Below are 14,370 nucleotides of genomic sequence, written 5' to 3'. Positions count from 1 at the left end.
GGGTTCCAGGGAATTTGCGCTGAAAAACGGAAGATTGAGAACCCCGGGGGATCAGGACGATTTTAACCCAGCCTGGGGGGTGGGCGAGGGGGCTGGAGGAGCCCTGCCTGGCGGCATCAGAAATGGTTTCTTTAAAAAAAAGAAAAAAATGGCTTCTTGGAGGAGTCCGGAAGAGCGAGGTCTCAAGCAGTCAGAAGATAGGAGTGTGGGATGGAACAGCTTTGGGTGCAAAGACCCCAGAAAAAAGTGACTAGCGCTTTAAGCCAGGGCTTCTCAACCTCAACACTATTGGCGCTTAGGGCTGGGTGATTCTGGGGGCCTGCCCTGTGCATTGTAGGATATTTAGCAGCATCCCTGGCTTCAACCCACTAGGTGCCTGTGGCACCCTTGCCCCAGTCGTGGTAACTGAAAATGTCTCCAGACGTTGCCAAATGTTCTCTGGGGGTGGCAAAATTGTGTTAGGATAAATGACACCCCTCAAATTGTTTAACCTCCATCAGTAAAAATGTGGAAGCTCAATTCCCCAAAGAGTGTTTGCTTATGAATTATATACAAATACAGTTATACTCAGATTCTGTGGTGGTGGTTTAGTCGCTAAGTCGTGTCCGATTCTTGTGACCCCATGGACTGCCAGGCTCCTCTGTCCATGAGATTTTCCAGGCAAGAATACTGGAGTGGGTTGCCATTTCCTTCTCCATGGGATCTTCCCGACCCAGGAATCGAACCCAGGTCTCCTGCACTGCAGGCAGATTCTTTCCCAACTGAGCTACAAGAGAAAGATCAGATTCTGTAGATCATTTTATAATAATGTATTTATTACATAATGATATTCCTTGGGCTTCCCAGGTGGCACTAGTAGGAAAGAATCCGCCTGCCAGTGCAGGAGACTCCAGAGATGGGGGTTCAATTCCTGGGTGGGGAAGATCCCCAATGATTAAAAATATAAATGTTCTAATGTTTTCTACTCGAACTCCAAAGTTCTGTTTGTGGGGTCTAGGCACTCCTCCCTGGAGCCTACTCTATTAGCGAATATAAACAGTTCATGGTTCTTTGTGGCTGAGTGGTGGGGTTTCAGGTAGGAATGGGGGACTGTAGGCATCGCAGATGGAGAAGGCAATGGCAACCCACTCCAGTAGTCTTCCTGGAAAATCCCATGGACGGAGGAGCCTGGTAGGCTGCAGTCCATGGGGTCGCTAAGAGTTGGACACGACTGAGCGACTTCACTTTCACTTTTCACTTTCATGCATTGGAGAAGGAAATGGCAACCCACTCCAGTGTGTTTGCCAGGAGAATCCCAGGGACGGGGGAGCCTGGTAGGCTACCGTCTATGGGGTCGCACAGAGTGGGACACAACTGAAGCGACTTAGCAGCAGCAGGCATCACAGAGCAGTGGTTCCTAACCTCTGGGATCTGATGCCTGATGATTTGAGGTGGAGCTGATACAATAATAATCGAAATAGATTGCACACTAAATGTTATGCACTTGAATCATCCCGAAACCATCCCCACACCCCCCACTCCGTCTGTGGAAAAGTTGTCTTCCAGGAAAATGGTCTCTGGTGCAGAAAAGGTTGAAGACTGCTGAGAGGACCTGGGATTTTATCCCAGGGAAGCAGGGAGGCATGGAGGGGCTCTCTCGTTATAGTTCCCAACTACTACTTACCCAGTGGAGGGGGAGGTCACAGCTATGTTCTATCCCTGGTCATGGTGAGCACAGAACAGGCAGGAAACAGGTGGGAATCTGATCAAGCCCCAACACAACTCACGTCTGTTAGCTTCTCATCCTAATGATCACCATAGTGAGAGCTTGCTCTGTGCCAGGCACTGCTCCATGCACCATGGACACAGCATCACAGAAAACAAAGATCCCTGCCCTATAGAGCTAGCATTCTAGTGGGGGAGATAGAAGAAACAAATATGTGATGGGTAGGCAGCTTCCCTGGTGGCTCAGACAGTACAGAATCTGCCTGCAATGCGGGAGACCTGGGTTCGATCCCTGGGTCAGGAAGATCCCCTGGAGAAGGGAATGGCTACCCACTCCAGTATTCTGGCCTGGAGAATCCCATGGACAGAGGAGCCCGGTGGGCTACACTCCATGGAGTTGTAGTCGGACACAACTGAGTGACTAACACTCTTACTGCTTTCAGGAGATAATACACGGCAGGATGAAAAATAAACCGCCACAGGGGGATGGATAAAGAGAGCTTAGGGAAGATGAGAAGTAACATCTGAGTGGAGACCTGAAGGATGTAGAGGAAGAGGGTTCCAGGAAGAATGGGAACTCGGGACTCTTCTTACCAGGTGTAGTTCTCTGTTGCTGTGCAACAAATTATCTTCCCAAATGTAATGGCTTAAGGGCTTCCCAGGTGGCGCTAGTGGTAAAGAACCCGCCTGCCAATGCAGGAGATGGGAGTTCAATCCCTGGGTTAGGAAGATCCCTTGGAAGAGGGCATGGCAACCCACTCCAGTATTCCTGCCTGGAGAATCCTCATGGACTGACATGGGGTGACCTGGGGTGACATGGACTGACATGGGGTGACAGAGTTGGACATGACTGAAGTGACTTAGCACGCACACACGTAGTGACTTAAAACAAGAAACACTTATTAGCTCACACAGTTTTTGTGGGTCAGGAATCCAGGGACGGCTTTAGTAGGCTTTCTGGCTCAGAGTCTCCATAAGGTTGTAGTCGACATGTTGACTGGGGCTGCATTCCTCCGAAGGTTTGGGGCTGAAGGCTCTTGCTTCCGAGGAGGCTCACTCACATGTGACTGGCAGGTGAGTGCTGGTTGTTGGCGGGATGCCTCAGTTCCTCACTACCTAGGTTGACTTGAGTTTGATACGCCCAACCTGGCAGCTGGCCTCGCCAGGGCAGGCAACCCAAGAGAAGGAAAGCCAGGTGGAAGTTGTATCGTTTCATGACCTAGCCTTCAAAGTCCCAGAGCATCACTTCAGCCGCCACATCCTGTGTGATAAAATTGAGTTGCCAGATCCAGCCTGTGTTTAGGAAGAAGGATAAAGACCCTGTCCTCTCTCCCCTCCTCCCTCCCCATCTCCTACTGGAGTCTCTCACTTCCAGCGCCAGAAGGTAAGGAAGGAAAGGGAGCCGGTCAGGCAGTCAGCCTGTCAGGGCGCAGAGCAGGAGGCGAGGGCGAGAGCAGTCTGGAGGGACAGAGATACAGCCTGTGAGTACTGAATTTGGGCATTTATAGATGAACAGAGGGCTTCCCTGGTGGCTTGTCAATTTCCGCCTGCCAGTACAGAAGACTCAGTTTGATCCCTGAGCTGGGAAGATGCCCTGGAGAAGGAAATGGCACGGGAAATCCCATGGACAGAGGAGCCTGGCGGGCCAGTGTCCATGGGGTTGCAAAAGTCTCTGACATGACTTAGCGACTAAACATGATGAACAGAAAAACAAAGATTCCCAGCGATCACATGGAGGCGCTGCCTACCTCAAAGTTTAGTTTGAGCTCTGTAACCATCTTGGTCTGTCTGGACAGATAAAGATAGCTTTGTTGTCCCATGATGTGAACACTTTCTGAAACACTGTGTCAAGTGTTTTGAATTATGTATCTCATTTGATCCAGATAGAAATCATATAAAGGGGGTAATATTATCACAAAAGGGAAAACAAGAACCTCCTGGGGGTGGGGGTGGGGTCTCTCCAAAGGATAAATAGGGAATAGGAACTACCTAGGGAAAACATGGAAACAGTGACAAACTTTACTTCTTGGGCTCCAAAATCACTGAAGATGGTGACAGCAGCCGTGAAATTAAAAGACACTTGCTCTTTGGAAGAAAAGCTGTGAGAAAGCTAGTCAGTATATTAAAAAGCAGAGATACCACTTTGCTGACAAAAGTCTGTCTAGTCAAAGCTATGGCTTTTCCAGTAGTCAGGTATGGATGTGAGAGTTGGACAGTAAAGAAAGCTGAGTGCTGAAAAATTGATGCTTTCGAACTGTGGTGCTAGAGAAGACTCTTGAGAGTCCCTTGGGCAGCAAGGAGATCAAACCAGTGAATCCTAAAGGAAATCAACCCTGAGTACTCATTGGAAGGACTGATGCTGAAGCTGAAGCTTCAATACTTTGGCCACCTGATGTGAAAAGCCAATTCACTGGAAAAGACCCTGATGTTGGGAAAGATTGAAGGCAGGAGGAGAAGGGGGCAACAGGGGATGAGATGGTTGGATGGCATCACCGACTCAATGGACATCAGTTTGGGCAAACTGTGGGAGATGGTGAAGGACAGGGAGGCCTGGGGTGCTGCAGTCCATGGGGTCACAAGGAGTCAGACACGACTGAGCAACTGAATAACAACAACGTGACAAGGTGCAGGTAGAGAGAGCAGCATGTGCAAAGGTCCTGAGGTGGGAGGGGGCTGGGTATATTGCAGGAATCTATAGGCCACCTTTGCTGGGCTTTAGTGAGCAGGGTGGAGGGTGAACAGAGGGGAAACTCATACCCAAATCTTGACCTTCGATTTGACCTTCAGAGGCACATGCTGAGTGAAAGTACATTTAGTTGTGGAGGAAATGGACATGATTGGAGGATATGTGTGCTTTTCAAAACCTAGTGAATTTCTCCCTCAGCTTAATTAATTAGATCAGGATGAGCAGCACGCAGCATCTTAGTTCCCTGACCAGGGGTTGAACCTGTGCCCCCTGCAGCGGAAACAGAGAATCTTAACTATTGGACCACTGGCTAAGTCCCTCCCTCAGTTTAACCAAATGAAGAAATTTGGGAATGCCTAGAACTGGAGATGTTGGGTATGGGAAATCTCCATATTGTTGGTTGGAAAGGGTGTCCCTTGGTAAAATCGTTGGAGAGAGCAACTCTGCAACACCTACTAAAGCATGGTGTGTTATTTTTTTTTAATAACAAAGTGTTTTTATTAATTAACTGTCAAGCATGCCTCTCCAAACGTCCCCCTACATTTTATGGCTATATACTGTTTAACCAGGGCTTCCCAGATGGTATAGTGGTAAAGAATCTGCCTGCAATTCAGGGAACTCAGGTTTGATCCCTGGGCCAGGAAGATCCCCTGGAGAATGAACTGGCTACCCACTCCAGTATTCTTACCTGGGAAATCTCATGGACAGAGGAGCCTGGCAGGCTATAGTCCATGGGGTCACAAAGAATCAGTCATGACTTAGTGGCTAAATAACAACAAACTCTTTAACCGACTCTTCATATGACAATGATTTATAATATTTTCTTCAGATTGACTACAAAGATAATTTATTTTTTCTCTAGCATGATTGATCAGTATTTGTTTTTTATTATTTATGGCTCAGAAAAAAATTTCATCCACATAGTTCATTATGTGTGTGTGTGTATGTATGTGTGAAATTTCAGAATATTGTGTGTTATTTTAATTGTCTCTTTCAACCTCTGTATTCTGATGCTTTGACAGCTGGGGCCTTGCTGACACTCCCTTGGCTCACACACCCCATCCCTGTGCATTTCTGCATGTGGATCCCCACACCACCTTTACTCTCAATATGACATATTTCTCGAAGTATCAAAATTTTTTTTTATTTGCAATAAGTATCCATCACTTTTGTAATGAGAATCAAGAAAATACACAATAAGACAAATCCAATTATTTTTTAAAATAACATGTACGAGACCCTGGGAATCTGTCTTTGACAATGACACCTAAGAGGTGAGAAGTAATTTGGAATTTCATAATTTGTGTAGTCCTTTGTAAATGGAGTGCCCTTGACAGCACAGCAATCTATTGTTCGAGTTGTGCAAAATCGGCTTCAAATACATTTTCAAGAATGTGTTATGTGCAAAGCTGGGCAGCCCAAATGAATTCAGTGAACGGAGAAATCGCAGTGGTAGAAAGAGCCCGAGTGTACCCAGGGGTCAGCAGGGTGCCGGCTCTCTGTGCAGTGTCCTCCAGGCTTTAGACTAGCAAGTGATTCCTCAGCCTTCTGGTTTAGGTACTACTGGCCCTTTTTCAGATGAAGAATATGAAATTTCAGAGGAATTAAGCAAATCATGCAGTGATCTGGCTTGTAAGTGGCACAGTCAGGACTTGAACCCAGGACAGCTGAGTGCATTGCTCCTTCCAGATGGAATTGAGGAAAATCCCATGGACAGAGGAGCCTGGTGGGCTGCAGTCCATGGGGTCGTGAAGAGTCAGACACGACTAAGTGACTTCACTTTCACTTTTCACTTTCATGCATTGGAGAAGGAAATGGCAACCCACTCCAGTGTTCTTGCCTGGAGAATCCCAGGGACAGGAGAGCCTGGTGGGCTGTCGTCTATGGGGTCACACAGAGTCGGACACGACTGAAGCGACTTAGCAGCAGTAGCAGCAGCATAGAGGCCAAGGGGGTACACCTTGGAACCAGACAATCTGGGTTTGAGTCCATTGCTAGCTCTCTGAGCAGTTTCTTCTATTAAATTTCGGAGCCTAAATTTCCACATCTATAAAATGGGAATAGAGTTCTTGTAAAGATTCTGTGAGTTAATATAGATAAACCATTAAGAACTGGGCTGTCTGATAGGGTAGCCACTGGTCACATGTAGCATTTGAGCCCTCGAAATATGGTAGCTCCTTATTCAGACGTGTTGTCAGTGTCAAATTGCACGTTGGATTTTGAAGATTTATGTGAAATGACACATTTTTAACTTTTTGTACTGATTACATTTTGACATGATAATATTTTAGATATATTGGGCTAAATAAAATTGTTATAATTAATTTCACTAGTTTTGTCTTTTAATACGATGACTAGAATATTTAAAATTATATGTATGGGGGCTCCTCTGGTGGTCCAGTGGTTAAGAATCCGCCTGCCAATGCAGGGGACACAGATTCGATTCCTGCTCAGGGAAGACTCCACATGCGGAGGGGCAGCTAAGCCTGTGTGCCACAACTACAGAAGCCCACAGCCTAGAGCCCCTACTCCGTGATAAGAGAAGCCACCTCAATAAGAAGCCTGGGCAATGCAATAAAGAGTAGCCCCCTCTCGCCACAACTAGAGAAAGCCTGTGAACAGCAATGAAGACCCAGTGCAGCCAAAAAATTTTTTAATATTTTACAAAAAATTATATGTGACTTTCATTATATTCTTATGGCATTGTGTTGATTTAGAGGATACAAAGCATAGTAATCCTTCAAGGACCATGCAGCTATTTTTATGATCATACCACCTTGGTTTATGGGCTTCCCAGGTGGTTCAGTGGTAAAGAATGCACCTGCCAAGGCAGGAGGCACAGGTTTGACCCCTGAGTCAGGAAGATCCCCTGGAGGAGGAAATGGCAGCCCACTCCAGTATTCTTGCCTGGAGAATCCCATGGACAGAGGAGCCTGGCAGGCTACAGTCCATGGGGTCGCAAAGAGTTGGACAGAACTGAGCAACTGATCGTGCAAGCACCTTGGTTTCTATCGCTTTTCCTAAAGGTGTCAACTGTGGGAAAACAGTTCTGTGCTCCAGCCCTGGGCCTGGTAGCTTTGTGTCTGCTCCTGGCAGCAGAAGCCTTCACAGTTAATCATTGATCCCACATTCCGGAAAGCTCACAGGAAAAGTTTCAGGAAAGTGCGTGAGGTAACTCAGCTCTGGGAGCTTGGGTGGCCAGATGACTTCATCTCTTTCTATGTCACAGTTTGAAATTTCAAATCTGTGGAAAGCCCCCCTTGAAAAAAACAAAGACTCTGCCTTTTTTTTTTCCTGATTGCAAAAATTGTGTGTTTGTTCTTAAAAAGAAAAAAGTTAAACATTAAGAAATGTTTGATTTAGAAAGAGGAGGTCTTTATATACATAGGAAAATAAAACCTTAAGTTATAGTTTTGCCTGTGGTCATCAGAGTGTCCACAAACAGCAGGAAATAGAACACAGGGTATGCAAGCAAGCCATGGACAGTTCTGGTTCCTTTGGGGAGGGAACAGGGACCCTCACATTTTCCCCCTTAATGTCTGCCTTTTGGGGAATCTTTTTTGCTAGAAGGTCTTCATGTATTATTAAAAATAACAAGAGGAAGAGGAAGCATACAAGAAGGGGTGGTAACTCCTCATTGCCCTGGTCCCAGGATAAGTCCCACTAAATTAAAAAAAAATTACTTATTTGGCTGTGCCAGTTTTTAGTCGCAGCATTCAGTATCTAATTCTCTGACCAGGTATCAAACCTGGGTCCTCCGAATTGGAAGCGTGAAGTCTTAGCCATTGGACCACCAGGGAAGTCTCACCTGGGTAGGGGGGGTTGAGCAGGGGTTGCTGATATCTGATTTTCTTTGACTGTGTGAATTCCAGCAGTTTCACTCCCTCCCCAAGGCCTCTTATCTGGCTCACTGATAATAAGGCCGATGAAGGTTTATTGAATACTTAGAACGCTGGACACTCACAGTAACTCTCTGATGGGAATAAGGTTAGAGATGAGGAAACCAAGGCACAAAGATATGAATAACTGGGTTAAGGTCACACACAGCCATGGAGAGGTGGCGGCAGTTAGACACAATTCATGTAGCTGCTGCCATGCTATCCAGTGGGCCCACAACCCCCAGCCTCCTCTTCCGCTTTCTTGCCATCAACTCACTTTCTGCCCATCAATCAACTGGGCCATTCCACCTCAGAGTTGGTCAATTCCTCTTCCTGCTCAAACACCTTCCATGGCTCCCCACTGCCCTTCATAATGATCAAACCCTTTAGCCTGGTGTTCAAAACTCCATCTTTCTTTTTCTCCCTCACTTTCAGCCCCTCCTTGACACTGAGTTCAAGCCATCCTGCATGACTTGCAATCCCTCCAGAACTCCTTGAGGGGGGTGGTCCCTTGACCCCCATGGGCTACTGCCTTGGCTTGCCAGTCCCCTACTCCCATTCCAGGCCACACTGATGAAACTCAGTCATCCTACCCTGCCCCTTTTTTCAATTCTCCAGTTTCCTAGGATTCCTGGTCAAAGCTTCCATCAAGACCAAGTGCAGAGTGTATGCTAAATTCATTCATTCAACAGTCATTTCCTGAGCACCTTCTGTATACCAGCCCCTGCTACTGGAGCTGGGAATTCCACAATGAACCAGACAGGCATGCGGTCTCAAGGAGCTGATATTGTGGGGCAGGAGAAATACCTGATTAGCTAACAATCAAATTAATAAATGTCACATACTATGTATTTTAAGTGTTATTGAGAGTGATGGGAGGAGGCCTATTTTACTTGTTTATTAAAATATATTTACTTATTTATTTTTGGCCGCATCAGGTCTTAGTTATGGCACAAGGGGTCTCTTGTGGCTTGTGGGCTTAGTTGCTCTGCAGCATGTGGGATCACTGCTGGCAGAGATGGTAAGAAATCTGCCTGCAGTGCAGGAGACCTAAGTTCGATCCCTGGGTCAGGAAGATCCCCTGGAGGAGGAAATGGCAACCCACTCCAGTAGCCTTGCCTGGAGAATTTCATGGACAATGGAGCCTGGCTGGCTACAGTCCATGGGGTCACAAAGAGTCAGACACGGCTTAGCGACTAACACTCTCACTCTCTCTCGTGTGGGATCTTAGTTCCCTGACCAGGGATTGAACTTACATCTCCTGCATTGGGAGGCAGATTCTTAACCACTGGACCACTAGGGAAGTCTCAAGGGAGGGGGTCTATTTTAGATATGTTATTAAAGCACATATCTTTGAGGAAGTGACATTAAAACAGAGTCCAGAGATTTTCCTGGTGGCCCAGTGGTTAAGAATCTGCCTGTCAATGCAGGGGACACAGGTTCAATCCCTAGTCCTGGAAGATCCCAAATGCCGCGGAGCAACTAAGCCCATGCGCCACAACTATTGAAGCCCATGAGCCCGTGCTCTGCAACAAGAGAAGCCACAGCAATGAGTAGCCCCTGCTGTCTGCAACTAGAGAAAGCCTGCATGAAGCAACGAAGACCCAGCACAGCCATAAATTAACTAATTAAATTAAACAACCAAAGCAAACAACTTCCTCTGCCAGATTGCAAATAAGGTAAGTGTTCAACCCATAAAGAAATCTGGAGGAAGGGTGTACCTGACGGAGGGGACAGGGCCCTGTGCAAAGGCCCTGTGGTGGGAATCAACTTGGGTGTTGGAAAGTCACAAAGAAGGCCAGTGTGACTGGAATGGAATAGGAGTGAGAAAGAGGAGGCAGGTTAATGATAGAGCGGGTTCCGTGGGGTCCTTGCTTAATTCTCCGGGTCAGGAACACATGTCTGGAGTTTGGGTACAATATTCTATGCTTTTTATTTGAGGTTAAGCCCAGGGGTTCAGGTGTGCTTGGAGACACCCTCCTGTGAGCAGCAGAAACCCTTAGGGTCTCAGGACTCGCAGCCATGGGTGTGCATATAGTCTGAAAACCCTGCCAGTTGGTCCAGCAATTCCTTCTTGCCCACTGTCCCATTCGCTGGCCAGTGCATGAGAAACGTCTCCTTGCCCAGGACATGGATGTATCTGTGGGTGAGAGGAGGCAAGGACAGTAAGGAGAGCCTGCTGCTTTGGGAGTGTGGAGACCTTTCTGATTTGCCCCTCTGCCCTGCTTGACGGAGTCCCAGAACCACAACCTATAATGTCCTCCACAGGGCTGTCTCGCTGTCTCCCAGCCCCACCCCAGCCCATACTACTGGGGATTAGAAAAGCTTCCCTTTGCTCTGACTCTTTCCTGCCCTCTGTTGGAAAACCACCATCCCCTAATGAACAGTGTTGCCAGGAGCTGTGCAGTACACAGCCTACACCTTCATTCAGGGTAGCCCTGAAACCCAAGACTCCTGTTGACGGGTGCAGTAGAAATTTTGACACCAAGGACTGGCCTGGGGTAGGGAAAGGGGCCCAGGCCTGAGTCCCCAGGGTAGCAGGAGCCCCCCAGCCACGCACTCAGACTTGACTCTCCACAGGTCTGAAATCTGGCCCATTATGAGGTATGTTTCGTGTTCCTGCAGTCCCAGGGAGTCTTGGCAGGTGGTGTGAGTGACGAATTTCTTTACGGCGAGGGGTTTGGCAGAGTCCGTGCCTGAAGGAGATGAGAGCCAGTGCGTGTTCACCTGCATGGGCCTGGCTTGCCCCCACTTTGGGACCCCCGGTGTAGGCTCCCACACCATCTCCTCTGCCACCTTGGACATACCACTCTTGATGATGGCTTGGAGCTTCATGTTGTAGTAGATGTAGGGGTTGGAGTCAGAGGTCTCCACAGACTCCAGACTGGCCTTGTACACTGGGGAAGGGGGCCAAGGGTGTGTCGTGTTGCTGTCCAGTCTGCAGGTGTCTGCCCCCTACCCCCCCTGCCAAGCCCCACACTCACCAAAGTCCACTCCAGCCTCACAGGCTGCTGTCTGGAGCTCCTCCTGACTCAGGTGGTTACTGTCCTTCTTTGGGGATGGGCACTGCTCTGGAAGGTTGGGGGAGGGGGAGGGTGCTCTGGCTGCGCTAGGAGTGGGGCCCTCCTCCACTCTGACCCCCATCCGGCCCCAGGCTCAACCCCCGGGGGAGGGACGGGTCTGGCCTTTCTGGTCTGTAGTGTGCTCTCTCCTCCTCTGTCTCTTTTTGTCTTTCTCTCTCTCTCTCTCCCTCTCGCGGTCTAAACTCAACCCAGAAGGCACCCAGGAGGTGATAAAAAGCTCTTGAATCCCTAGCCTGGCAACCTCAGCCCTCCGTCTCCATGGCCTCACCCTCCGCGCATCTGCACACGTCTTTGTCGCAGATCTTCCGCAGGGAAGCGTGCTCTGTGGGCAGGTTGTAGAAGGAAGTGCACCTTCGGGCTGCGAGAGGGGGCGAGTAAGTCGGGTTGGCTTGGGCCTCTGGTCCTGGAGGGCTGGGTGCCGGTCTGGCCCCGCCCCCAGAAGGCCCCTGCCTATCATTTTAACATTCTTCACGCTTCAGCCGTGTTCGACTTTTTGCGACCCCTTGGGCTGTAGCCCACGTCTCCTCTGTCCATGGGATTCTCCAGGTGAGAATACTGGAGTGGGTTGGGAATCTTCCCGACCCAGGGATCGAACCCACGTCTCTTAACGTCTCCTGAAGTCGCAGGAGGGTTCTTTACCACTAGCGGGCACCTGGGTGCGCAGCCACGCCCTTAACAAGTCCCTCCTCTTTGAAGACCCTGCCTGCTTTTTGCCCATCCTGACCCAGCAGGCCACGCCCAGTCCCTTCTCCGCTCGGCCACACCCTCTTCCAGGCAACCTACTGCCCCACCTCCCCGCCCCTTTAACCACCAACGAAGGACACGCCCCTCAGCACCACGCCCCTTAAGTTCCTTCCCTCTGGCCAGCCCTCCCACGGAGCCAAAGAAGACCCTCTCTGCCACGCCCCATTTCGTTTTTTGGCTCCGTGCGCCTCACCCTTCTGTTTTGTTTTCTGACCCTATCCTTCTCAGGCCTTGTACGCTCTGAGGATCCCCTCCATTCCCAGGCCCTGCTCACAAGGCTCGTAGTAGTCGTAGACTGTGACCTGGGCAGCCTGCAGGAACTCGGCCTTCAGCATCCTGTGGACCCGGAAGCCGAGCACGGTGTCTTCTTTGTGGGAGAGCTGGAGGAGGGGCGTACTGTCTGAGGCACGCAGGGCCACCGAGCACGGGGATACCGATTACAGGGCCTTGGTCATGACCACTGACCACGTGGTCTTGAATACTGAAGAGCCGACCTCAGGGCATGACTCTCCAGCATCACTGACCAGGGTGCTGACCGTCGTTTCTTGGCCTACCCTGCGGCCCGCACAGCCCTGGCAGAGGACACCTGGCTTGCCTTACCTTCTCCAGGTAGAGGACAACGGTGCTGTCACTGGAGTTCATCTTGGTCTCGTACTGGAAGGCGTACCTCTCCACCTCGCTCGTGAGCTGGGGCAGAAGGTGAGACCTGCCAGTTGGCAGAGATCCACAGAGGCACCCAGCCCTGAGAGCTCCACTCTTAGAGGTCCCAACCTTTGTCCAATAAGCTCCAGTGTTGGGGAAACTGAGGCACAATCAGGGCAGAGGTTAAGCTAAAGTTGACCATGGCCACTGACCTTGGGGCACAGACCGTGGGGGCATTAACCTGGGGGCCTTGACCCACAGACAGGCGCTCTGCACCCACTTGGGGGGTGTGGGAGGTTTCCAGGACATCCCCGCCCTGCTCATTACCTGTTTGAGGTCATCCTGGTTGGGGTAGAAGCCAGTGAGCAGGGAGATCTCCATGATGGTCATTGTGGCATCTCGATGACCCTGGAACCTGGGGATTTCACAGAGCGAGTCTCTTCCCACTGTCCTCTTGCCCCTCCCCCACACTCCCATTGCTGTCACCTCTTGCCTGGACAAGGGCAGTAACCTCCTCCTGTGACTCCCTGTCACTCTTCTGCCCCCAGACAGCATATAGCTTTAGCAAACAGAAATCTGATACATTGCCTCCTGGTTTACCCTCCTTGCTTTACAAAATGCCTGGTCTCATCCTTCCAGTTCACTTCCTCCCACTCCAGCCTCCAATTTGATTGCTCTGAAGTGTTGGTCTCTCTCCTGCCACTGGACCTTGGCTCATGCTGTTCTCTCAGCCTAGAATTCTCCTTCCTCCCTCTTTGCCCTGAAAAACCCTTTCATCTTTGCAATCTCACCTGATGCATCCCTTCACCAACCATGCCCCCCACCCCCGCCCAGAAGCCTTCCTCAGCCCTCACAACTGATAATTCTCTAATTTGCCCTCCCGCGGCTCTGTGGACCTCTCCTTCACCACATTTAATCACAGTGGTCATTTTGCATTGATTTTGGGTGATTATTCAGTTATTGTTTATCTCTCCTGAGAGGCTGTGGGCTTCAGCAGGCAGGGAGGAGCTGTCTTGCTCACAACTGTCTCCGTAGCTCCTAGAACAGAGCCTGACACCCAGGAAGCACTCAGTACATGTTTTGTTACCTAGACTTGGGCACGGGTATTTGGGAGACAGAGCCAGACTGGAATGGGAGCTGGAATGTCTGGAGAAAATGAAGCCAGGGGAGAGCCACCACGCTTGGAGCAGGCTCTGGGCATCTGGGTCATGGTGCATGTCCACCATTCAGGAGCCTGCCATTCTGGACATGGCAGGATGGAGGACAGGATTGGGGCAGTGGGATGGTAGACAAGCAGGGGAGGGCAGGATAAGAGGTAGCGATGATGGAGCAGGCATGGAGAGGTGGGTTTGGCTGGTTCCCAGCCTCCACTCAGTACACAGGGAGAGCTGCTAAGGACTCTGGACTCCAGGAGGTGCATCATTCCTCCTGCCTAGGTGAAGATCTGTTCTCTGACCTTGTTTCCATCCGGAGCTGAAAGGTTGCTTCCCCCTTTTTATTCTCTGCAGAAAGAAAGCAGGAATTTAGAGGCTGGTAACATAGTCTCTGGAGCTGGCTTCCTGGGCTCAAATCCTGGCTCTGCTGTGTGACTTTGAGCAAGTTGTTTAACCTCTCTGTGCTTTGGTTTCTTAAT

The 14,370-nt window shown here is 49.6% G+C and overlaps 1 protein-coding gene across 4 annotated transcripts in view; it reads right to left on the bottom strand.

Annotated features, from left to right (window-relative positions):
* Window positions 1–10,182: 10,182 nt before the first annotated feature.
* The window catches only part of LOC109561573 (complement C3-like), a 30,155-nt gene continuing 25,967 nt past the window's right edge, over window positions 10,183–14,370 (bottom strand). For all 4 annotated transcript variants that reach the window (XM_070792786.1, XM_070792784.1, XM_019964122.2 and 1 more), the window contains 9 exons: window positions 14,194–14,239; window positions 13,065–13,152; window positions 12,696–12,782; window positions 12,370–12,475; window positions 11,620–11,709; window positions 11,253–11,339; window positions 11,076–11,165; window positions 10,829–10,964; window positions 10,183–10,408 (listed from right to left, as the gene is read on the bottom strand). In XM_070792786.1, the coding sequence (XP_070648887.1) occupies window positions 10,276–10,408; window positions 10,829–10,964; window positions 11,076–11,165; window positions 11,253–11,339; window positions 11,620–11,709; window positions 12,370–12,475; window positions 12,696–12,782; window positions 13,065–13,152; window positions 14,194–14,239 (863 nt within the window). In that variant the 3' untranslated portion in view covers window positions 10,183–10,275. The remainder of the gene's footprint in view (window positions 10,409–10,828; window positions 10,965–11,075; window positions 11,166–11,252; window positions 11,340–11,619; window positions 11,710–12,369; window positions 12,476–12,695; window positions 12,783–13,064; window positions 13,153–14,193; window positions 14,240–14,370) is intronic.

This window comes from Bos indicus, chromosome 7 (genome assembly GCF_029378745.1).
Source record: "Bos indicus isolate NIAB-ARS_2022 breed Sahiwal x Tharparkar chromosome 7, NIAB-ARS_B.indTharparkar_mat_pri_1.0, whole genome shotgun sequence".
In the NCBI taxonomy this organism is placed as follows: domain Eukaryota; kingdom Metazoa; phylum Chordata; class Mammalia; order Artiodactyla; family Bovidae; genus Bos; species Bos indicus.
This window is presented reverse-complemented; position numbering and strand designations above follow the sequence as displayed.